At 36.4% G+C, this 24,926-nt stretch overlaps 2 protein-coding genes and 1 long non-coding RNA gene across 9 annotated transcripts in view; 2 read left to right on the forward strand and 1 right to left on the reverse strand.

Annotated features, from left to right (window-relative positions):
* Positions 1–3,926, forward strand: part of echdc3 (enoyl CoA hydratase domain containing 3) — a 4,558-nt gene extending 632 nt beyond the window's left edge. The window contains exons 2-6 of the mRNA XM_024289949.2: positions 1,235–1,356; positions 1,427–1,524; positions 1,605–1,805; positions 2,948–3,126; positions 3,347–3,926. Of these exons, the coding sequence (XP_024145717.1) occupies positions 1,235–1,356; positions 1,427–1,524; positions 1,605–1,805; positions 2,948–3,126; positions 3,347–3,500 (754 nt within the window). The 3' untranslated portion in view covers positions 3,501–3,926. The remainder of the gene's footprint in view (positions 1–1,234; positions 1,357–1,426; positions 1,525–1,604; positions 1,806–2,947; positions 3,127–3,346) is intronic.
* Positions 3,927–4,457: 531 nt separating this feature from the next.
* Positions 4,458–24,816, forward strand: LOC112154793. 2 transcript variants are annotated; one of them, XR_002920707.2, is made up of 5 exons: positions 4,458–4,631; positions 7,528–7,629; positions 15,402–15,559; positions 18,461–18,654; positions 19,113–19,218. It is a non-coding gene; the product is annotated as an uncharacterized LOC112154793 (long non-coding RNA). The 2 variants fall into 2 exon arrangements; XR_002920706.2 differs by lacking the exon at positions 19,113–19,218 and adding an exon at positions 24,495–24,816 and having other exon boundaries at positions 4,460–4,631.
* Positions 10,303–24,926, reverse strand: part of usp6nl (USP6 N-terminal like) — a 61,725-nt gene continuing 47,101 nt past the window's right edge. For all 6 annotated transcript variants that reach the window (XM_024285934.2, XM_024285942.2, XM_024285962.2 and 3 more), the window contains 9 exons: positions 22,557–22,664; positions 21,082–21,191; positions 20,498–20,546; positions 19,472–19,592; positions 19,077–19,171; positions 18,452–18,517; positions 15,637–15,736; positions 15,405–15,557; positions 10,303–12,720 (listed from right to left, as the gene is read on the reverse strand). In XM_024285934.2, coding sequence (XP_024141702.1) covers positions 11,183–12,720; positions 15,405–15,557; positions 15,637–15,736; positions 18,452–18,517; positions 19,077–19,171; positions 19,472–19,592; positions 20,498–20,546; positions 21,082–21,191; positions 22,557–22,664 — 2,340 coding nt within the window. In that variant the 3' untranslated portion in view covers positions 10,303–11,182. The remainder of the gene's footprint in view (positions 12,721–15,404; positions 15,558–15,636; positions 15,737–18,451; positions 18,518–19,076; positions 19,172–19,471; positions 19,593–20,497; positions 20,547–21,081; positions 21,192–22,556; positions 22,665–24,926) is intronic.

Genomic DNA, 24,926 nt, shown 5'->3' on the forward strand with positions numbered 1-24,926 from the left:
TTATTAATATTTTTTCTTGTACAAACCAAAGCCTGTACATGAGTGCAACAACTGTCATTCCAGGCTGGGATCAATAAAGTTTGAATAAAATAAAATGAACACCATATTATTTAGCTCTCCATGTTGTTTCGATGACTCTTGGTCTGTAAGAATTCCTTCACTACTCACTTTATAGTGCGTTTGCTGTTTTGTTGAGCTTTTTGAATCTACAATTCTGAAATCGAGTGCCCCAAAAATTTCCCATAATTCTCAGCGAAAAACCAGTGTGCCTCTATGCTCGCTAGATTTGGAAATATGGACCACAATGCATTGCATTTAAACAATTTTTGTGACAAAAATATAATAAAAAGAAAACTCATTCAATGTTTTCATCATCAGATCTCAGTGAATTTATAGACGGATGTCGTAAAATGCTCAGATTGATTAGATTTTCCCATCCTGAAATTGGTGATGTCTTGCTTGCCATTTGAAAAAAATATAAAATAAAATTAGTGAGCATTGTGTGTAAATTGTTTTTAAGATCCAGGATAGTCCTGCACAAAAAAGTTTTTTGTAGTGAGGGATAAGAGGGGGAATTTGGAAATAGCCCAGGGTTCATGTGGGGATCACAAATCATCATTGGGAGATTACTTGAGAAAAGAAAAAAGTTTTAAAAGTTGCACATTTTTATCGCGTTTGTGTAGCGAGTTTGTAAAAGTGCCATTGCCCTGTTCCTCCCACAGTTTTTACCAGACAATTAGGGACATTTATTACAAGATTCCTTGGATCAAGCTGAAGGAAATGATGTTACATACAACATGACTGTATTAGGAATGTGGGCGTGGTTAACAAAAAACCTCCGTTGTCAAGGAAATCCAAAAATGGACTTTTACCGATTCTTGTAAAAATGATTTAAATCTGTTCGTTACACTTATTTGAACAAAAAATAATATAGTTGCTATGATGGTAAAACAAACAGAAAAGCAGCCATTTTGAAAAAAAATTTTTAGCCATGAGTTTACCACATTTAGCTTTGACCAGCTAGGCAGAGGGGGAGGGGCGTGTAGTGGCAGGTCAGTCAGTGGGGGAGGGTAATGTCTGTGGGACAAACAACGCCACCTGCAGGATTAATTATTGTTATCTTCCATGACAATGAAACTATCATAAAATTCAATAAAAGATGGAAATTATTCAAGGAATATTCTCTCTTGTATTAACGTGAACATTTGGTTAAAGAAAACGAATGTTCTTTCAGGAGGATCATATTAAACAACCCGAAGAAGAGGAACGCCCTGTCGCTGTCCATGCTGGAATCGCTCCGAGAAAACATCCTGACGGATGTGGACAGTGAGGATCTGCGAGTGATCATCATATCAGGTTCGTTCTCATGAACGCGTGCTGGAGGCTAAACGCTGCTCCTCCAACCATTCTCGTCTGTTTGCCGCAGCTGAAGGTCCGGTGTTTTCTTCTGGACACGACCTGAAGGAGCTGACATCTGTTCAGGGCCGGGAGTATCACACCAAGGTGTTTCACACCTGTTCAGAGGTCGGTCTGAATCATCCATTCTTCAGATCAAATGTCTGCTGATTGGATGTTATAATTATTTATCACTTTGGCTGTTTTAGGTGATGACTTTGATACAGGACGTCCCCATTCCAGTGATCGCCATGGTAAATGGCGTCGCCACGGCAGCCGGTTGTCAGCTTGTTGCCTCATGTGACATCGCCGTGGCGACAGACAAGTCTAGCTTTGCCACTCCTGGTGTCAACATCGGCCTGTTCTGCTCGACGCCGGCAGTGGCCATCGGCAGAGCTGTACCGAGGAAGGTACACATTTCAGTTCACTGCGACAGCTCCATTTAGAAATACTTACAAATACTTTGCAACTTTTCGCCTTTGGAAAAAAAAAACTTCCAAAACTTGAAAAAAGATCAAATTTGACTAATGGAAAGTCATTTAAAAATATGAAAAATTGAATCATCAATTAATTTGTAGTTTTCTGTTGAGATTTTTGCTCTATGTATTGTTTTATTTTGAAATTATCCTAATAATCTTTTCATTAATATCACAATCTGAGGTTGACATGTCTTTCTTGTTCTTGTTTTGGCCTTTTTTGTTGTATTTTTCCCCAATAAGTCAACCATATATTTTTTATTTTTAACTTTTGTACGTTAAAATGCGTTTATTGTGAAAATGATCACAATTTTTACTGCTAAACTTTCCAAAAAAACTCACATTGATTTAAAAAAAACTATAAAGTGCTCAACTATCTAGTGCCCTGGATTTTAAAAGCAATTCAGACACCATGCTCACTACTAATTTTTTTTCTCTTTTAAACCGATTTCACAAAGTGAAAATTGAAACAATACAAATATTTCAGGACGTCTATTTGTGACTCCACTGTGTTCTGATGATGAAAATTTGGATTGTTTATTTAAAAAATTACATTTAAACATGTTTTTTTTTTTTTTTTTTTTTTTTGCAAAAAATGTTTGACCGCAATGCATTATGGTCTATATTTGCTAATGTATTCAGCATTGATGCATGCTAGTTTTTTGCAGAAACTTCTGGGAAATTTCTAGGACACTACATTTTGGAATTGTAGATTCAGCCCTGGTGTTTTATCTGTTCATGTTTTGGTCTCTTGCGATTCAATTCCTTCTGCAATTCAGGAGGTGTAACAAAACAGTTATGCGATGTTTCCTTAGCTCAAATATACCATGTTTGGTGAAGCTGCTCATCGTTCCTACCAGTCAGGAAGCCAGCATTGGCAGAGATGTGTTGAGGATGCGATCAGTGGGCGGAGTCCAAAAGCAACATGGAGTAGAATTTGATTGTTCTCCTTATATTTCCTATTTTCATTGAGACTGTATGGAGCTAAAATACTTAAAATACTATATCTGCAGTAGATTTTAAACTTCCATGGCTTAAAACTCTAACTATCCTTTTTGTTTCTTTCTTTAAATGAGGTTGCCATGGAGATGTTGTTCACAGGAAGTCCTCTCTCAGCCCAGGAAGCTCTGCTGCATGGTCTTATTAGCAAGGTGGTGCCGGAGGAGCGTCTGGAGGAGGAGACGCTCGCCATCGCCCAGCGGGTGTGTCAGGCTAGTCGACCTGTGGTCGCTCTCGGCAAGGCCACATTCCAAAGGTGACAAACTTTTATTTCAGCCACATCATTTTTAAAAGGATCATTGATTGAATTCTTCCCACCCACCAATCTTAAGAGAATAGTGAAAGATTACTCGTCTTATCGTGATATCAGAGGGCGGGGTCTTAAGTTGGTTGGGTTATAATTAAATTCAAATTTCCAGTGGAATTCATTCAAAAGTATCTTAACACGGCTGTTTTGGGGTTTGTTTGTTTCAAAGACAAATGGCTCAAGGCAGAGATGCTGCATACGCCACAGCGTCCAAGGTGATGGTGGACAACCTGGCTCTGAGAGACGGACAAGAAGGAATCCGAGCCTTCTTAGAAAAACGCAAGCCCGTTTGGAGCCATAAGACGGAGAAAGTCCATCCCTAACCTTCTGATGGCGAGATAAATTGATGGACGATGCTGCCAGTTCATTGTATCAAAGAAACTCAAAAATGTCTATCTTGGCATAAACCATAAAACCCAAGATGATCAATCATGAATGTTTCTTTGGTGGATTATGACTGAACTGAGTTTTTGGAGTTTTGGGTTTGGAAAAACTTTGTCAATCTTTAGCTTTTTGCACATCTAATATTTAGATTTTCTTTCCTTTTTTTCTGATGACATCTTTTTTGTAAGGTTTTATTATGTGATCAACCATGCAATTTTTAATTTGCAGAGCTCATAATCACAGAACAGATCTACACAACTTTACATATATGTAATTGCTGTTAAAAACGTCATCAATTTTTCTACTTGGATACATGTAATAGTAAAGTATTTTATTAGTGCAATAAAGAAAGTTTTCAACTTTTATTGATTTTATGAGTAAATATGTATTTTTAAATTAGAACATAAGCTTTCTTTTTGTTTGGTTTTATTTTTCTTTTTAAAAAAACTACTTGGAAACATTCCTTGCTAATTGAACTGATCAAACAGAAAAACAATCTTAAATGACTGAAGAACTGTTTCTATTAAACAACTAAATCTTTGTTTTAAATTATAAATATGCAATGATATTTAATTATGTCTAAAATGAAATGTTATTCTTGCAGTTAGACTTTCCTAAGTAGTACTCGCAGTACATCTGGATCTTCAATAAATAGGATGCTACAACTAGGATTGCCGTCATCATATCACAATTTAGCTTCAGCGTGTTCAAAAATAGATTTTAAAAAAAGGTAATCAAACTAAAGTCGCTATAACTTTAGTTTTAATCAAATCAATAAATAAAACAAGGTTCAACTCTTAAAATATTTACATGTAACATGAGCTAAAATGACTCAGAGTCACTTAAAAACATATTTATTTAAAAATAAACGTTTTAAGGGTTTTAATAAAGTTTCACTTCACATTTCTGGCGGTACTTTTGGTCACTTCCGTCCGCCATTTTGATTTCAGGGGAAATTGTGTTTAGCAAGAAACTGCTCGATTTTAAGGGAAAAATGAATAAATTAAATAGTTTTTGAATCCAGATAAAAGTTAATTTCGAGCCCACGGAGAAGTCAGCCTTAAGATGCGGTAAGTGTTCGTCCTTTGGCTGGGTTACTGAAACGTCATTTTAGCTTTCGGGTCGACGGTTTTTCCTTCTACTTGTTATAGATTAAGCTAGGTAGTTGCAAACCGGATCATACCTGTTTAAATAGAAACGTATCTTATTTTTGCTCTGTTGTTTTGTTTTTTGTGCATTTCTGCTTTGCCTTGTTGTGTTTGTGAACCACAGACCATCGAAAACAATGTTTTTACGGTCTGCTGTTACTGGAAACGATCGTAGGGTTCCAGCGGAGTCTTAAAAAGCTTTAAATTTGACATTTTTGGAAATAAGGCCACAAAAAGCATTAAAAAATGTTGAATGTTGATATCTTGGTCTTAAAAATGTTGCAGTTTAAAACATTTTCGGCATTAATTTTGTGTTCAAAAGTTGTTGTTTTTTTTTGGCCACGATTGCGTAAGTAAAGGGCCTCAACGCTGGATGCTAAGTGTTCATTTAAAGAAGAAGAAGAAAAAAAGAGGAATAAGAGAACAAGGGAGTGAGAACCAGGGCGAAGAAAGCTGTTATGGTCCGGCGTAACATACGGGTGGGGCTCTAGATTAAGATTCGCCAAATGCGGATAAAACTTTAATTTAGGGTAGAAGAAAAGTCACTAGCCACTTTGGGAGGTGATACATTTTCCTCCTCAATTATAGAACTCAAACTCACACTAATGACTTCTAAGTGTCTACTTTCTACAAACATCCATCCCAGAGTCGGTTCAAAACATTTAATTCTGACTTTATTGCGCTGAATTCGCAGATTTATTCCTCACATTCGCCGTAGCAGGTGGTGCATTCAGGGACTGCATGGAATTTCTGCACTTATATGATTTCATCAAGAGCTCGCTGTTGCTGCATTCAGGTGCATTGGTAATTTCTAGCATCTGCTCACACTGATCTCCGCCAAAACAAACACTCATTTTTTGCTCCATGTCATCGTTACTCTTTCAAATGACAGAATAACAACACACTGATCTGTGAGAACACACAGTAAGGCAAAATGTTGCACATTTTTCAAAATGTGTTTTTCTATGCATGGCATTCTTTGGGGAAAAAAATCTTTAAAACAATTATTTTATTGTTTGCCACAGTTTTTTATCTTTATAAAAATATATTGCATTAAAAAAGGAAGTCTTAATTTTAATTGAATGCAATAGGCTTCTTTAAAAAAATATATCAAAAATGATTTATCATTGCTACTTACGTCCCTTTCTCCTCGAACGTTAACAACTAATTCTGCTTCGTCCGTAAACAAACACGACACATTTGATTTGTTCTCCGGGGACGCTCAATTTGTTCACATTCGAGTAGGCATATTTCTATGCAAGTTGGAGGCTGATTCCTTTGTGTTTGTTGGTTAGTTTGCAACGGGACAAAAAAACAATCCAAGATTCTTACAGCTTCTGAACACAATTATGATTTGAAGTTAAAGATAAAACAATAACGCAATGGTAGAAGTGAAACGTGTAGCAAATAAATCAATTTTTATTAGCAAAAGTCCTTAAAAAAGAATATTTCAGGGTGGGTTGTTCAAGAGGAAGATTGTAAGTGAGGATGAAGATGTATGAGCAAAAATTAGAAAATGAGAAAGGAGGTGCATTCCCTGGATTTATCAAGTTCTTCAGTACAACAGAGTCCGATCAGGATCGGATATTTCATTTATACCTATTAAAAAAACCTGATCGGGACATCCCTATTAAAAAGTCTTAATTTGAACTTGAAGAAACCTGTAGGAACCCTGTGCTCATTAGCTTAGCATTGTTAGCTCAGAATTTGACCTTTTCCCTTCTTCTTTTTTTTTTTTTTTGTTTTTTTGGGCTACGTCCTACACTAAATTTGTTTGCTTTTTGTGGTTCCCAAAGGCCAAGAACTTGTTGAAGACGTTCAATATGATAATTAGATAGTTTCCTCAGTTGCTCCTTTATTTTTTTTATTTTTAATTATTCATATGGTTGTTTTTGAGTGAATTAATCATCAATATTTAACTATTTTAATAAGTTAAGCTCCTGGTCTTGGTGGTTTGTTCATTCGTTTGTATGAGTCTTTTGTGAACTGAGCAAAATTCCTCTTATTATTTTTTTGTGAGTCAAATCAGCTGCAGTGTAAATGTATGTTTTGTATAAAATCCAAAATGGACACCAATGAAGTTAAAAAAATCTGTGGAAAAAAAGAAAAAGTTCAGCTTGCTGTCTTTTGGGATTCAGATGTGTTGTAGTCCATATATATATATACCGTATTTTCCGGACTATAAGTTGCGTTTTTTTTCATAGATTGAATGTCCCTGCGACTTATACTCCAGTGCGACTTATATACGAATTTTTAATGAGATGAGATATGGACCGTAAGTCTAGAGTGCCCTCTTATGGTGATCTATGCAATTACTTTATTTACTTTAGTTATTCAGACGTGACACAGAGGACAAAGAATTTAAGGGATTTAGTGATATGGAGTGAGATTGCGTGCAATTAATTACAGTAAAGATACAAAGTTGATGAGTTCTTGAGTCTATAGTTAAATAAAACTGTTATGTTATATAAATGCTACACCTTTTCATTTTTTTCATGATGCTAATATGTGAATATGTGTTGACACATATTCAGCCTGTTTTCTATTCACTTATGAATGTTATAACTTACCTTCCAGGATGATGTAATATCGTTTTTTTCAACCAGTTTGTAAAATAAATTACTTGAAAAAAATGCGACTTATACTCCAGTGCGACTTATGTATGTTTTTTTCTTCTTCATTATGCATTTTTTGGCCCCTGCGACTTATACTCCGGTGCGACTTATAGTCCGAAAAATACGGTATATATATATTTACAAATTTTAATTTTTTGCCTCATTTAATGTTTTCCTTTTCCTATTTCTTTTGTTTGTCAAAGTTTGACTGGTGACTCGGTGACGGACAGCTGTCTATACACGTCACACTCGACCACCTGGTGACGACTGATGAAGACGGAACGTCTTTGTTGAAAACATGTCAGGTATGTTTGAGTCGCGTGTCCGATAACAAAAGAACTAAGAAGTTATTTACTAGGGCTGTCAACAATTAGTCGATGTTGTCGACAAATCGACTATGAAGAATCGTTGATGCTAATTTGATATTGTCAACAAAAAAGTAAAATTGGAAAAAAAATTTGGTGACTAATCAACTACTAAATCATTGTTAGTGACATCCCTATTATTTATAGGTTTTCTTTAAATATTTGATCAAACTTGTTCCATTGAATAGATTTATTCTGACTTTGACTCATTTCCTTTGTGTATTTTCAAAGCTTTGCAATGTCAAACCATCTTTTATGGTGCAGACGCTCCTGTAGTATTTTCAGTTTTGAGAATTTCTGAAATTTTCAACCTAATTATGTGCATCAGACCAAGATTTGTGAGTTTTTAGTTTGTACCTCGGAAAATGACTTTAGTCTTAACGTGATCAGGATTTGTCATCAGTATTGATGTAGTCATAGTACCGCTGAGCGGGAATCATACGCTGCTTTGGTTTCCTCTAAAGTATATTAAAGTGGTGACATGAGGACTCTAAAGCTAATCAACAAAGATGGATTCACTGCATGAGGAAAGGCAGCGGAAAAATGCTTTCAGGCTGATTTAAACTCCCGTCACCTTTCTCCCTCTGCGTTAGATAGGATTAGATAGGATATTCTTTTATTTTAAGAAAATGTGCAAATAACATTTCTGTTCATTTATAGAAAGACTGTAAACAATTTAGCTTCTATTAGCTTTTTGTTTAATATAAAAATATTTTAAATTGTTTTAGTTATAATATTTACTACAAATGTGACTCTGGTGCAAAAAAAGAAACCATAATAAATTAACATTTATGGTAACTAGGGCTGTGGATCATCGCTTAGGTGGCAATCTGATTTGATTCACAAATCAAGCTCAACAATTCACGAATTGAACCAAGATTCTTACTTTTTAATATCATGTTTATTGCTATGTGTATGTCTATTTACTGGATGGATGAAAATTGAAATTATTTATATTTAATCATCAGTTATACATTTATTTAGAACAGGAGATCAGAATGAACAAAACTGATTTAAAAAACCCCACAAAGATTCAGATAGAAAGAAATTTTGTTTGTCATTTTAAACTTTTTTTTTTTTTGTCAATCTTCTGGTTCAGCAGTAAAACAACATAAGAATGATAACAATAACTGCTGTTTTGGATCATTTAACAACAAAACCTGAAAATGTTCTCCACAGTTTTCTATCCTCAGAGTGCTTAAATATTTTACGTTCTAAGCATCACATATTGGTCCAGAGCTTGAATGAAAAAAGTATTTTTTTTGGCAGCAGAATCATCTGATTCACATTGATTACATCCGCCTTTCAGCAGCGCGAGGCTGTTTCTTCAGAATAAGATGGAGTTTCGTTAATTGCGTCAAATGTTGAAGAGTTGTTAAAACCAAAATAATGTAAACACTGGAGCTAAAGCTCCGATGTTAAAGCTAATTCATTTTTCTGAAGTTATGTCTGTGAGCGGAACTTCAGTCTCAGTTTTTGAACGTAAAAAAGCTCTCGCTAGTTTTACTTTGAAAACCGGAAGCTTCACAGTCACGAAGATGTTTATTTTCAGTGGTCGTACCGCAGCCCTTTCGGCTTTGTTTTAGTTCGTAAACTTAAAATCCCACATTAATCTGCATTTAAGAGCAAAAATACATCGCCCCCAGATGATATTATGATCATATTTTACTAAAATTTACTACATTTATAAAGATCCCGAATCAGCGATTTGGACGTTGCGAATATTCCTACTCAAATTTTCGGGAGCAGATCACGAATACCCAAGCAACCGGATACTTCTTTCCAGCCCAAATGATAACAGTTATCCATTTCAATTTCCAATAGATATTAATCACAGAGGAAAAGTTTTATTATTGATAGTGTTTGCTGCTTATTTAAAATGTCAGATATTAATTTGTAATCAACTTTTTTGTCATTTTTATTGTCACATTTATTTATCACATAAAATAATTTTGAATCCAGATAACATTTTTCTGACAAAAACTAAACTAATTTAAAGTAATTTCATGTTCCAATGTCTCAGACTTTTTTTTACATAAAAGACGAGATATTTCTTACCATTTTGAATGAAGTAATTTTGAGAACATAAAAATGACAATTTGACAGTTCGTCATAAAAAAACTGAGCGAATACTTTTATATCTACATTTAGAAAGAAAATATTTTACGCTCACATGACAAGAAAAAACAAACTAATAAAACTAGGATATTAACTTTTTTCTAAAAACCAAAGAATCCATGGAAGAGGTTGATATTTGCTATATTTTATGGGATACCAGTTTTATTTTATTTATGAAAGTTTTGATCACCTTTCAGTTTAATTAAGGCCAACCTAAACATGAAAATAATCTGTAAATAAAATTATTAAAAACCTTTTCATTTATAAAAGTAGATTAAAAAATAAATATTAAAATAATAATTTTATAGCAACAATTTGACTTGAATCAAGAGAGATCCAGAGGTTTTCTTTTATCTTTTTTTTATTGAGCAAAGTATGAGAATGTTATTTTCCTCCTTAACATAAAATGATGTAGATACCATCAAAATATTTCTGTTTTTTGAGAAAACCTAAACCCCAGACTGTAAGAACAAAAAATATTAGTAAAAGTTGAAATGTGTGACTCAAATGTTTAAGTTTTTTTAATGTGTACCAGTGAAAGTGCCATCAGTTTAACAGTAGTTCATGTCAGTGTTGATAATGAGACAAATTTAAAATACAGTAAACTAATTTATATCAATCTTATCATCTGTTAGAGATGATGTAAACCACATTACAGCAGTTTTACCATCGACTCAACACACACCTTTAAAATCAAACAAGAAAAGTTAGATTCTTTTTTTTTCAGGGTTGAAACTTTATCAATCAAAACTTCACCAACTTCAACAAAATATACTTTACTTGCAGGAAAAATGCATTGCACGTCAGTCTGGACCAAAAAACCGTAACAGAAAAGTGTGCTTAAAAAATGAAAACTACAAAATCTGCGTTTTGCACCACAGAGATGCTTTCAAATGTAAATTCAAATGAACAGTAACCCATTCAACACTGTTTTCTAACTCGTCACTGGGCAGATCTTCTTTTTAAAAATAACATTCACAGGCATGAAGCGTTAATGAGTCCCTATGATAAAATAGTAAGATATAAAAAATAAAGATAAATTGATTTTTCTTTCTCAGGGGAACTTCCCTGCTACTAATAACTCTGAATATCAACAAAAAGATCCACTGTACATTTAAGAATCTAAAAGATATAGTCACCTCTGATAAGGATTTACATTCAAAAATAAAATCAAATCTTCAACTCTTATATTCCTCTTTTTAAAGCAACAAGTAAAAACCTTAGAGGCTGGTGTGTCCTGCAGCAGTCAGGCTAGTACTTCACTTTTATTAAAAAAAAAAAAACAACAGGGCGGAAACAAAGCCGAAACTACAGCTAGTCTTGACCACAGTGTCAGCGACTACGACTCAGTTTGTTTTTCACGTCTGTCCTCCTATCAAAGCAGCATGGACTCCTGCATGGCAAACGCCTCCTGTGCGTGCCTGTAGTGTGGTTGCCCAAACAGCTGAGGGCGCTGCGGCCGGATCACCTGCCGCGGCTCCTGGTACTGTGTTCTATAGTCAGGCAGGGTGTCCGGATTGGTGGGAAAAGTGAACTCTTCAACCGGAGACATTTGGGCTCGCTGGAAGCTGGGTGAGCGGGGCATCCCACCTGGGGACTGAGGAAGCGGATCCTCGGGCTCCCACTGGAGCCCGTCTGATGCCGGCTGGGAACGTCCGTCTAGCACATAAGGCCGGTGTACCTCTCGCCTACGTTGGTCCTCGTACATGCGGTCCACCTTAGCGTACAGCGGTGTTGTTGCTGGTATTTGTTGTCTGTAGATGGGGGATGACCTGCCCTGGATTTCTACCGCCATGGATTTGTCCAGAGGTGACCTGGTGTTTCTGGTGTTGTGGGTGGAGTCAGATGGGCCCGCTCTGCGGTATGTGGCGTAGGAGTTATTCTGGAGAGCCTTTTCAGGGGAGTTGTTGTGCTGCCGTTGGGTGGTCACGTAAGCTAGCTCACCATAAGCCATTCTGGAAGATGACTGAAGCCGAGAGGCTGTAGAAAAGTGCTGTTCCCCGCCGTGATTCAAGCCCCTGTTGAAGGGAGGGTGGTGGATGGGAATCTCAGTTGCGATTCTCCCTGGAGACTGATGCTGGGAAGGTGTGTGGTACTGACTCTGGATGCCATGGTAACTTGCTTGCGCCTCTGCTGAACTGTTGTGGTAAAACTGAGGAGCATTTCGTGGCATTCTGGACACGGTTGCAACTGAAACCAAGCTGCTAGCCAGACTCGGTCCATGACTGAGGTTGCCGTGATGCAAAGCCGACACAACAGGAGACGGTTCAATATATGGGGTTCTCATTCTGGATGGAGGTCTCTCCAGTTCTAGGATCTCAAAATCCGGCTCAGTTAGCCCTGGTACATTGTCATACTGGGAGGCATTGGAGCCTCTGTCAGAACCAGGGATGAATCCTTTGGGCCGTGGCTGACCGTCAACCTGAACATTGTCTTCTGGGTTGGAAGGTGCTGGTGACACCCTGTGATTCAGTTCTTGGGCTGCTGCTGCTTTGGCAGCCTCCAGCTTTGTTTCAGACGGTTTAACCCAGCGAGGGGTTATCTCCCTGCGGGTGGTAGCTGTGGCAATGTGGTCCTGGGACCTCCGTGTGTCCTCTGCGGTGATCTGAGGCGTTGGTGAAGGAGTTGCTCCTCTCTTGGGAATGACGGAAGCCGGCTGCTTTTGTTGCTCATTGGGCAGCTCGGTCGATCCCCAGGAGCCCATCTTGTGATGACGGATTGGCCTTTCAAGCGAGTCACGGCGTTGCCGGCTCGGAGGCCGACTTTCTCCCCGCTGGACTCGAGGACTTGAGTCTTCGGCAAGCTGAGCTGGTTCCATGTGGCTTTGACCATTGGCCACCTGGTTTGGCGCCGGTGCTGCTCGCTCAGGAGGAAGCTGCCCTAAAGGCTTCTTTGGAAACTCTTCCTCTTTACCTGTAAAATAAGAAGAGGAGATCTGCTTTAAAAACCCCAAAAAACCAACAATCAGAACCCAAAGAGTTGATTCACATCAGATGAGGATTCACAACAAGGAAATATGACTTCATGCAACAACACTGCCATAGACAGGCCAAAAGAAAGGAGGGTTGTGGTTGTGACGACACACTGACACGCAAAGGAAAGACGTTAGAAAAAGTATTCAAATGGTGTTCTTTGAAGTTATTAGTTGTCCTCCAGTAAATAGTGCTCATCTCTAGGTGCTGCAGAACATTACACAGAGTGGAGTTCAATTAAGAAATTAAAAATTAAATTTTAATCAAATTAAAAAATCTTCCTTAAATGACTTGAAAGTGAAAAGTTTTGAAGCAACTGTAAAAAAGCTCCTTAGGTATCAGAGATCATCAGTTCATTATGGTTATTCAAGTGTGTCTAATGTGACTTTTTTATGCCAACAATAACTAATGGCTAAACTTGGATGCATAGAAACAGACAACGTAGATCCTGTTTGGGTGGTTTTAAAAATGTTCAGAGAATTGTGATCATCAGATGGAAGTGTAAATATAACAACACAAAGAATAACATTTGGGCTATGTCGTTCATGGTTGTTCTGTATTGTATTTTAAACAGTACAGATTATGTAAGAAACTGTTTGAGCTGCGTTAAGAGATTCTTCATCATTCTACCTTTTCACTGCATCAGAACTGATGCTTTCTACTTTTGTTGTGCATCTAAAGTAAAAGGGAAAAAAGGAATTGTCGAGTTTCTATCTTTGAAAGGAATTCCAGACGCGTTGTTGGTGCTTTAGACTTACATGATGCACTTGAGGGAGTTTTAAACGCTGAGTTTTCAAGCTTAATGTTTTAGAGATGGTCAGTTTTTATTTTGATAATGATGCCCAACTTTGCTTTTAACTTCATACTTTCTAGTTTTGTCACTATGAAGTTCAACCTTTTAAAATGTAAACATAAAGGAAAGATATTTTTTTTTCTTCTTTAGATAATTCTGGTCGAAATGACTTTAATAGATGCTATCCTGTTCTACTGAACAGAAGGACATGGAAGAAGTCTAGAGAGATATTTGAGTTTAGAGTAGTTCTGTGACAATGTAGAAAAAACTTGAATTTATCGAATTATACATTTTTGCGCTTGGAGGAGGTGGTATTTGAGATGTATTGAAATTGACATATTTTGCAAAGCTTCAATAGAAACACCTTTTTCAACTTAAATGAGTCACGTGACCAACAACCGGAAACCACGCTTAGCGCCACATAAAGTCCCACAGCATCACAGCTCAGCAAAAGTTGTGTGCGTCATGCAGAATTGTTGGATCCACAGCTCTTCTGTAAAATCATCAACCACTATTTCCAAAATCTCTTTATCCGTAGCCGCTCCCACGTAGTTCGCCGCTCCATGGATCAGACGCCAACGTCTGCTTTGAAAGATGATGAGCGCTAGTGAAGTGACAGAAATTTGAATGTATCTGCTGTAAATCAAAGTATTGTTCACATCTGTCACCATGTTTTATTGTTTATTCGTATAATTAGGATTAAATGAAGAAATCTGGAAATTTGATAAAGCTTGTGTTATGGTATCACAGCTAATAACAGCTTTTGGATATTTTTGATTTCTACAATTATATAGTTGTTTTAAATTAATTGTTTTTGCATTCTAGAAGTTTTTTGAATGTCCAAAAGACAATTGGTTTGTTAAAATCAAAGTTAGTGAAAAAAATATTAATAAATATAATGTATAGCTTCAAAGTTCTATTTAACACCAATGGAATTATGGTTGATTACGTTGGGAATGAAAAATATTAGTTTTTGGGTGAGGAGCAGGTATTTAGTTTGTGTGGTTTTATGCAAACAGTAAAATTTAGATTATAAAATGTTTTAAACTTTTGGTTTTCACAAGTTAACACAACACATGTTGGAAAGACTGAAGAAAAAAGAAAAAAAAACTAGCCTTGTTATCAACTATCTGAATGTTATAGTTCTTTTACTCGAGTACACATTTCTCGTACTTGTTCCATCCTTGGTAATGTGAGTGTTAAATCCTTTCTCCGCTGCCTTTAAAAGATCCTAAATTACATTTAATACTAGAACTAGAAACTCTGTTATCATGAAGTGAATTTATTTAGCCACCAGATGGCGCTTTGCCTTCACTAACTTCCCAAACTACTTGGGGTCTCAAGTTTAAAATAAAATGCCATGATGTTTACAAAAGTTTAAAATATCACACACAGGCTGAGGAACACGACCTTTATGTGAGGGGTGATACAAGTTTGTGAAGCAGGAAAAACCCAACTGCTTTTGACAGATGTGACACAACAGGACAGACCGACTGACTGACAGATGGACAGACATGGAGGGAAAGATCAGTCAGGATAGCCCACCAGTTGCTGTTGTAGGAGCCAATTTGGCCGCCACTCACACTTTTGTTGTTGTTGGCTTATATTGATTGAGAGGAGAAGGAGAGAAGGCAGGTTAATACGACAGAGCAAGACTGGAAAACCACACAACTACTGTACGCTTAAAGAGAGCAGAAAGCCAGGCCAGCTGTGACACACAAACACATTTATTTAGGTTTTTCCTAGAAGCAAGTTAAAGCAGCCTTTGACCTGAAAAGAAGGAGTTACTACATCTTGTAATGAGTACTTTGTGTGTCTTGCTCCTGCAGTACCTGGAGGGGGAAGTTCCAGCTTTGCCTTCCTGAGCTCCGTCATGGACGCCTGCAGCTGCTCGATTACAAAGTCGTCCTCGTAGTAGAAGTTTTTGGACAGAGTCACCTGCAGGAACTCCACCAGCTCCTCCATGGACAGCTTCATCAGGTGTTCTGTGAGTAACACGTGCAGTTTAAACACCTGTAAGGTCGTAGACACCAGCTGGTACTTCAGTAAAGAGAGCGGGCTTACTCTTGTGCAGTTTGAGGATGGTGTAGGACATCGCAGGGAGAAGACGTTCGCCCTCTAAGATGTAGATGTCCCAAATCCTGAGAGTCAGAGTGAACGGAGTCTGAGCACGAAAACAAAAGATTGGAAATGTTATTTTACTAAACCAGAGGTCGGCAACCTTTAAAAGTAAAAGAGCCATTTGGGCTTGTTTTCTACTGATCAAAACCTAGAAGGAGCTGTATAGTCTTACTGTAGCATTTAGGCAGTTTGGATTTGCATCCATGACCATTTTAAAAAAAATATTAATTATGTCTATTTTTTTGGCACGAACAAAAGCAAAGATATAAAAAGAAACTAGCATTTCTAAAAATGAGATTTTTAAAACGTTTTTACCTTTTACCTTTAGTAGAGGCCAAATTAGCAAAAAAGCTAGCCTGTTGCCTAATTACTAGCTGAACTCCAAATTAGCCTAAAATTCCTCAGTAAATTAAATTAGCCAAAAATGTTAGCATGTTGCTAAAATAAAAGCTCAACACTAAATTAGCCTAAAAACTCAAGTAGATAATAAATTAGCCAAAAATGTTAGCATGTTGCTAAAATAAAAGCTTAACACTAAATTAGCCTAAAAACTCAAGTAGATAATAAATTAGCCAAAAATGTTAGCATATTGCTAAAATATTAGCTTAACTCCAAATTAGCATAAAAATTTAAATTGAGGCCAAATTAGCCACAAAAAAAGCTAGCTCATTGCTCAATTACTAGCTGAACTCCTAAATGGCCTAAAATTCCTCAGTAAACTAAATTACTCAAAAAAGTTAGCCTGTCTCTAAAATAAAAGCTAAATTCTAAATTATCCCAAAAAACTTTAGTGGAAAAAAATTAGCCGAAAACATCTGCATGTTGCTAAATTATTAGCTATACCCAGATTAGCATAAAATTCATCAGTAAACTAAATTAGTAAAAAATGTTTGTCTGTTGCTTAAATAGAAGCTAAACTTTAAATTTGCCTAAACCTCCAGTAGATAACAAATTAGCCAAAAATGTTAGCATCTTGCTAAAATAATAGCCAATCTCCACATTTTTGAAAATTACTATTTTATTTTTCTTCACCCAGAGAGCCACCAAGAAGGGATAAAAGCAATGTGGGATATTTTTAACTAATTAGTTTCAAGAATTAGACAAGTAGTATGGCAGACTACAACATTGTTGTAGAAATCTCAAAGAGTTTGAAGAAGTTAAGATTGAGGTAAGATTATGGAAAGAATATAGCCTCATCTGATTTGTGTGTGCGTAATTCTTCATAACTCGTACAATACATTTTGCGTGTAACTCTATGTACTTGTAACTGTGTTTTCACATGTACAGAAATTGCAAAGTACAGTTTACACATCAACAACTTAAAATTACAACAGCTTGAAATAGACACACAAATCTTTAAAAAGTTTTCACCAATCGCCTGATGCTCACATATTTTCATCTCTCCAAGTTTTGTGTGTAAATGATGTTTAAATGCTGCTAGAATGCTGGGTCATTAGAGTTTATCAGCTGCTTGTACTTCATTGTGAATAATATTTGGTGACATTTTCCCACTTTCTTAAACAGATGTGCCTGATCATTTATATAAAGTATTTTTTTTAAAACACTCGACACTAAAGTTTCTCTATCGTCATCGCATTCGCAGCTACACTTTTTTCCTGCCAGCACCTTCACCATGGAGCTCTTCCACGAGCGCCAGTTCCCAGTCACGGTGATGGCAGGTGGTACATGGTCCTCATCACCCAGAGAGCGGATTGGGTCGATCAGCCCAATGTCCTACTCCGCTCTCTGGGTGTGAAGAAGAACCTGCTGCCGGCGTGTCTGGGAACCGGCGCTCGTGGAAGAGCTCCGTGGTGAAGGTTAGAAGGAAAAGTGCAAATTTGTTTAAGAAAGTGGGAAAATGTCAAGTTTTCACCAGATATTCTTCACAATCTAAAGTGCAAAGCGGCTGATAAAACTCTGATAACCCAGAATTTCAACGCATCACTTACACACAAACCTTGGAGAATCCGATTTGTACATTAATGGGTTTTTTGTTTGTAACGGGATTGGTGTGTACTTTTTAAAGATTTGTATGTGTAGTTAATTTAAAGTTGTGCGTGTGTAAACTGTATTTTGTCATTTTTGTACATGTGAAAACACAAGTATATATAAAGTTATGAACAAAATGTGAGTTACAAATCAAGAGTTAAACACACAAATGATGATGCAATGTTTTCTGCATAGGATTTTTATGGTTTACCAAACATCAAATAATATCAACATTGACTCACAGTTTGGTCTGTAATGTTTATCAAGGAAAAACTTCAAGAGATAGAATGGGGGTAACAGATGTAGTACATTTCTAGTACAGTATTTTCTCTTGTCTAGTGCAGGTGTTGTGTTCTGAAAATAACCTGCAATACATGTTTGCATTGAAGTTTAGCAGCATAAAGGAATGTGAAGACTTAAAGGGCCTATATCATGCTAAAATCAATTGTTTTTGAGCTTTTAAGTGAATTATAATGTTAATTCCTCATGTGAAACAACCCAAAGTGGTATTTTACATCTGACCCTCTCAGTCCTCACCTGCACTACCAGCACCACCCCTTGACTTACACTAACTCTGGAGTGGTAAATTCCATGATCAATAAATTGCTTTCATCGTTTTATTTCTAGGTATGAAATTACCTCACGGAAATATATATTTCATAAATAATTTGTTCTCTACTATGGTAAATGTCTTCTCTGAAAGGCTAAAGAATAACATGATATAGGCTCTTTAAGGAAACGTTTGGAGCTGGTGTCATCGTTAACTCACTCTGTCCAGGAAGCACTGGAAGAACCACTTCATGGTGTACAGGCTGGTGAACACTTCCTGGTTATCCTGCCAAAACAGACCAAATATCAGCTGGGAGCATGACCCAGTTTCAGTCTCACTGAACCCAAACATGTTGACTACTACAGCGCTGACTACATCTTCATGCTTTTTCACATTGGGCAAGAACAGATACGAAAAAGTTGGTAAGTCTCTTCAATAGATGCTGCAGGCTGGTTTAGAATGACAACCATAAAAATTAGTTTGATTTATAATTACATGATGTTTACTTAAAATAAATTGTAGTGCAAATCAAACCTGTGAATTATTTTTTTTTAAAGCAGATGTGATAGTTTTATGTTTAAAATGGCTTGTACAATGTTCACTCCTGGGGCTTTACTCTAAAAATAGTCGATGTTTATCTAGCAAGTCCCACATACTTTGAGGATTTTGTGGGAATGTAAAAAAAGTCAAATCTAAAGACCATAAATTTATACAACTATTGAAAACAAATCTATTACTTTTCACCTAATCAAGTAAATTGAGCATTAAAATCTGGCATTGTAAATTTTAAATTCTCTGCTACGCGTGTCATGTAAATAATTCAGAATGTTGATGTGCCGCTCACCAAATGCTGCTTCAGCTTGGGCATCGTCTTCTTCAGGATACGGTCGTGATGCTCCTGGAAACGCATCAGTTTTGGGAAACCAGGAACAAAAAATCCTGGAATTGCATGATGGGATAAGTCACTTTTTAATTCAATAACATCAACTATGTAGTATAAATTCAAACGCGTTTTGATTTTTCTATGACTCTTCTAATGAATCCCTCTGAAAGTCCACTAGTGAACGTCTGTGATGCCGACTGAAGACATCATTAGGAGCTTCAGCATCAGTCTACAGGTTTCCTCAGCTCTGGTCTTTCTGCAGCCTCTTTAAAAGTGATTTACAGTAACTGTCTGCGTATTTTTCCAGACTTATTTATACGCAGACTAAACTTTAGCACACATCCGTCAGTAGTTACCGTGCATGGAGTGCTTCTGTCCTGACAGCAGTTTGACCAGAGCCCAGAACGCATCTTCTTCATTCATGTAGATGAGCAGCAGAGCTGTGATCTGACTCATTCCCTGACAGTAACCCACCTCCTGTGGAGACACAATGAAGACACAATCACCACAAACACAACGATGGTAGTTAATGATCTGATGAGGAAATCACAAAGTCTGACTTAAACTGAAGAAAACAACAAAGACTTTAATCACACCTGAGACACTATACAACAAACTCCATGAATTCTTTCTTTACTTTTTGCTTTGCATTTGAAGCACTGAAGTAACTAACATGGATTTGAACCCTGAACCTTTGAACTCACAAACTGGCCACTTCCTGGCTGCAGTACTTTCCCACACAAACAGAACAAACTTAAACCAAAGCAAATCCACCCTTTTTTAGACCTTTTGTTCCCATCAAGACGACATTTAAGTTCCCTTCGCATCAAATATTTGACTAACTTCTAATACTACACATTTGAACTAGACATCCTAAGAAGCATCATTATATTCAGAGATTATTTCTTTGCACCCCTAAAGGGATCTACATAAATACATCCCAAATTCTTCCGTTTACATTAAAATGTTCAATTTAAGCTTGTATATAAAAACTAATTGTGAATTATTAATTATAGACATTTTAGCATGTGTTTTTCTTATCTAAGTTTTGTGTTGGACAGTTACTTTCGTGAAGTCTGTTTATCTCTGATAATGCGCACTTCGTCGGGAATTATCTCTTACATACCACAGTGATTTACAAAAAACAATAAATTGTTAAATCAATTATCAGAACTTCAAATATATATATATTTATATAAAAACAGTCATGGTAATACAGCGCCCGCTCTGACTTTCCTCTCTAAAGAAGATGATCATCGGTTCAGAGGGAAAGTTCAGCTCTTACCGCTTGTTTTAGTCCAGATGATAAAGCAAATTATTTATTTAAAATATGTTTAAGAGAAATGAAATGAATTCCTCCGATTTATCCACTAATGACTCACCGTGTTGTACATGGAGTATGCAGTCAGGACGTGGAACAGCGCCTGCTGTCTGTGGAGGGAAAATAAAGCAAAATGTTAATATATATTTTAAAAAATGTCATTCTTTGTTTTACTGAAAAAGCCTGAAGTTGAGTTATGAAATCTGGATTTTAAAGCATTTCGTCCCAATTAGTCCAGAAACCATAATTAATTTGTGACACATTTTAATCAAAGTTTAAACACGTCTCTGGAAAATTAATGTAAAAAAGAATTTATAAAAAGCAAAGAAGTGAATAAATAACTTGAATTAACAAACACTAAGAACTTCTAAAACTTTGGAGAAACAATTCAAACTAATTTGGGTTAGAAATTAGTTTTGATTCCAAATAAATTTTCTGTATTTACTACCGTATTTTATTTAAATTACAGAAATATATTTCACTTCTAGTGTAGAAAAAGTTCAGTTCATACATAATAGTTTTTTATGATTCACTTTAACTTTAAGGATAAAAGGGTCTAGAAAACTAAACCTGCCAGTCCATCAGAGAATGTCGTTTTTTGAAATTCTTGAGCAGAAACATAGCACTCGGCGTGGAAGGACTCACTTAACGTCGTAGCGATGCATGAACATGATGTGGTCCCTGTAGGTCCTGTTCACGTCCAGGTCGATCTGCCGGACATCAGGGGACATCCCTCTGGCCCTGGCCTTCAGCTTCTGAACAACGGCAGAACATAAAACACTCCTGATATTTCTGCTGATATATCACGTTTTATGGTACAACTTTTACACACTGTACTTCGACTGACCTTGTAGCTTAAAAGTAGGGCGGGGTATCGCCAATAATTTCCAGATTTAATTCAGTTCACTAGAGTCTGGATACCTTCGATTCCGATATTTTTAATTCGATTTTCCTCAATTCAATTTAATTTTGAGTTTATAAATTTATACATGTATGCTCAGAAATATATGAATAATCTATATATATTTTCAGAATATTCACATTAATCTGATACAGTTCACATACTGTAAAATGTACTGGTGAAATAATAATGAGATTGTTAATATCAGTGTTCTTGGATTCTCAAACAGAGAAGCTCCAAAGATTGTTCTGCCTCTCCTGGAGGGCGTTTCAGTTTAGCCACTAGGTGGGGATTGTGCTATAGCATTACATCTTATTCCAGAAGAAGAAGAAAGTATGAGTAAAAAACGGTGTTTTAGACCAGAAATTGTTACTTTAAAAATATTTCCTTAAGAGTTCGGAAAATTCATGCCTGCGAGTTTATAAAGATGATTAAAGATAGAGATTTAGTCAGCAATCTATGTTCAAGTCGACTTAGAGCATTAGCTGTCCTATGGGAAATCCTATTATACGTTAGCATCAAGCTACGACTTTAGCATTGTGTGTTAGATCAATCTCTACTTTTATGGATGGATTATTGATTTATTAAGCTTAGATCGATTCAGATCAATTATAATGACCCAGCACTACTTAAAAGAAGAAAAGCTAGTTTTTCTTTCAATTTATTGGAACATCAACATATATTTGCTGACATTTTAATTATATTTTAGGATTTGGTGAGGAAGTACTCTTAATTAGATTTTTTAGAAATACCCACTAAAACATTTTACTTTATCAAAGACACATTTTTCTCTCTTGCTTTAAATGTTTTACTACTAAAAATGTCCTAAAAAGGAATTTCATGTCAAAACTTGATGACTACGTCTACATTTCCAAATTAACAAACACAAGTCTAAAGATTAACATTAAAATAGCTTATTTATGATAACATTTGTTTTTTGTTTCATTACATCAAACGTTCATGCAACAAGAGAGGTTGTCTTAATTTTTATCTGTTGAAGTTATTGATTTTCATGCAGAAGGTTTTGTTTTTTTTCCTTTAGAGATACATCTATATTCTTCCTCTCAGACATTCATAATATATTAATCTCAGTAGGTAAACTTACTCTTCAGATTTACACATTCTCTTCATGCTCAATCAGTTTTGATTTGTACCAACATCTAATCCTAAAAACCCTTTTCATTGGCAGTAAAAGTTGATGCGATTCTTCCTGGTTCACCTCGTAGAAGTCCTTCTTCTCCTCTTTTATTTTGGGAATGTCGAGCAGCAGACTCCACACTTCCCCTCGGAGCTGCAGGGGGATGCCCTTGTAGATCCTCCTGACCAGCTGTGAGGAAATCAGCAGGAACAGTTTCACTTCACAACTCATCAACTCACAAGTTTACACAAAAAAATTGAGACATTTCAAAACAAAGTTCACACGTCTAAAATACTCACGTACCAACATAGATTTCTCATATTTGACCCAAACATGTTCTAATAAAAAGTTAGCTAAAAAACATTTTCAATAAATTGAAAGAAAAAACATTTTTTTTCTGATAAAACACACAAGTAAAAGATCACATGTGATTCCATCTTCTCACAATCATCTAAACCTGAGAGAGCCGTCTGCTAAAACCTTTAGTTTCTGCAAAATGAGATGCAAAACGAGCATCTGGCCGCTGCCAGAACGTCTCCTCTCAATGTGTCACCAGTGTCAGAGATACACGAGCGGTGCGTCGGAATGAACTGCACTCTCCCGGAGCACAAGCAAAGGGCTGAGGAAGGTGAACCTCCGCCATCTGGCTGGAGGAGCTCCAGAGGAGCACCGGCTGCTCCGCATGCAGAACAGAGACGGGAAATCGTTCAGAGAGCTAAAGAGAAAAGATTAAGTCTTAAACTCACAGAGCGGAAACAGAAAAGCCGATTCTCCATCAGCGCCTGTTAAACCAAAGTGACGACTAACTGAATGTTTGGAATGCTCATGTTGCTGGGATTCCTCACACCAGGGATGTTCCAATCCAATCATGCAGCTTCAGACTCAATCGGAATCGGATATTTGTTTTATTCCCATTATAATTACTACTAAATATTTGAAACTTATAATTAATAAAAGTCGTAAAACGTAGCAGATTATGGCAACAGTTTGATAGTTAGCAAGATATTCACAGATTCTGATGAATAACTCTTTAAATAAATCTATTAAATTGACAGAAAGTTTCAGTTTGTCTTAACCAAACAAAAAACAAAAAAGGTAATCTTTTAGTCTATTTTCTTAAATGAGAATGGCTCTATCTGTGCTGCTGACAGAGAGACAGCAGTGAGATGGACAAGGGATCGTCTACAAATACAAGCCCTGGAAAAAATGAGAAAAAAAACAAATCCATTATGTCTCAAAAATAATCAAACTAATAAATGGTTTTATTGGTATGAGCTAATCGTGAATACTCACTATCATATTCATAAAACAATTTTAAAAGAAATTCATTTCACTCCCAAGTTTTGAGATTAACAATGTTACAAACAAAAACAGTTGCCTTTTACAGAGTTTTTAAGAGTGCAACCACCACGGATGTGAGTACAAATATTATTCCAGTTTCAAAATATATAAACGTGATTACTCAAATGTCCATGTTTAGGACCTGCAGTGTCCACTTCCTTTAAGTTTGGGTACTTTAGGTACGTCATTTTAAAGATCTTTAATGGAAATATGTAATATTCTATAAAAGAAACATTATATGATTTTACCCCCCATAGAATGTTTTTATCCAGGCTCAGATTATCTTTCAGAGCAAAAATATTGATCGTAATTTGTTTTTACATAAAAATAGCTGCTTTAGGTCACATGACCCAGATGGATGTCGTGAGCAGAATCCTGAAGTCTTTCAAAATAAAACTTCCTTTAGGATCAGGATATAAGTGAAATGGAAATCATTAAAGTTAGCGCATTTATTAATTTTCTTTGTCCCTGGCCCGGGGGTTGGGGACCACTGTTCTATAGGCTTCTTAAATGTACATATTTGACTGTTACATGTGTTGTGTAACAAGTAGGGGAGACCAGGGATTGTTGTCACAATGACGCCATGTTGACAACACAGTGAAAATAGCAGAAAATAGGTTTGATTTTGAAAATTGTACCAGATGTACTTTACACTCCCTCGTTTGATTTCTGGTTTAGGTCGTTAATAGCCCCAACTTCACAAAAAAGTGCTCCGGCAAAAATTTGAAGCCAACAAAACGGATACAGAGTGCCGCAGAGGCCAGACTGGACCGAATGCGGTGTGAGTGCCTCTTTTCAAGACTGACAACCACACCGGAACCGGACCGGATGTGGTGTGAGCCCGGAGTCACCACACTCTCTCACATAAGTAATTATCACCTATTTGTATTAGTCCATAGTTACTTTTTTTCTTGTTAACAGTTGTATTTTTGGCTTCAAGCTACTTCACAGAAGAGTTCTGTTTAAGTCTTGAAGGATAATAAAAAAAAGTCAACCTGAATCTGTTTTTTTTTTATTAAATCAGTTCATTTTTAAAACGTTTTAGCAAAGTCTCGGTTTGGGACTCAGTATACTCAAAATCTAGTGTCTCAGAGTCGGATCAGAGCCAGA

The sequence above is a fragment of the Oryzias melastigma genome, linkage group LG23 (genome assembly GCF_002922805.2).
Source record: "Oryzias melastigma strain HK-1 linkage group LG23, ASM292280v2, whole genome shotgun sequence".
Classification (NCBI taxonomy): Eukaryota; Metazoa; Chordata; class Actinopteri; order Beloniformes; family Adrianichthyidae; genus Oryzias; species Oryzias melastigma.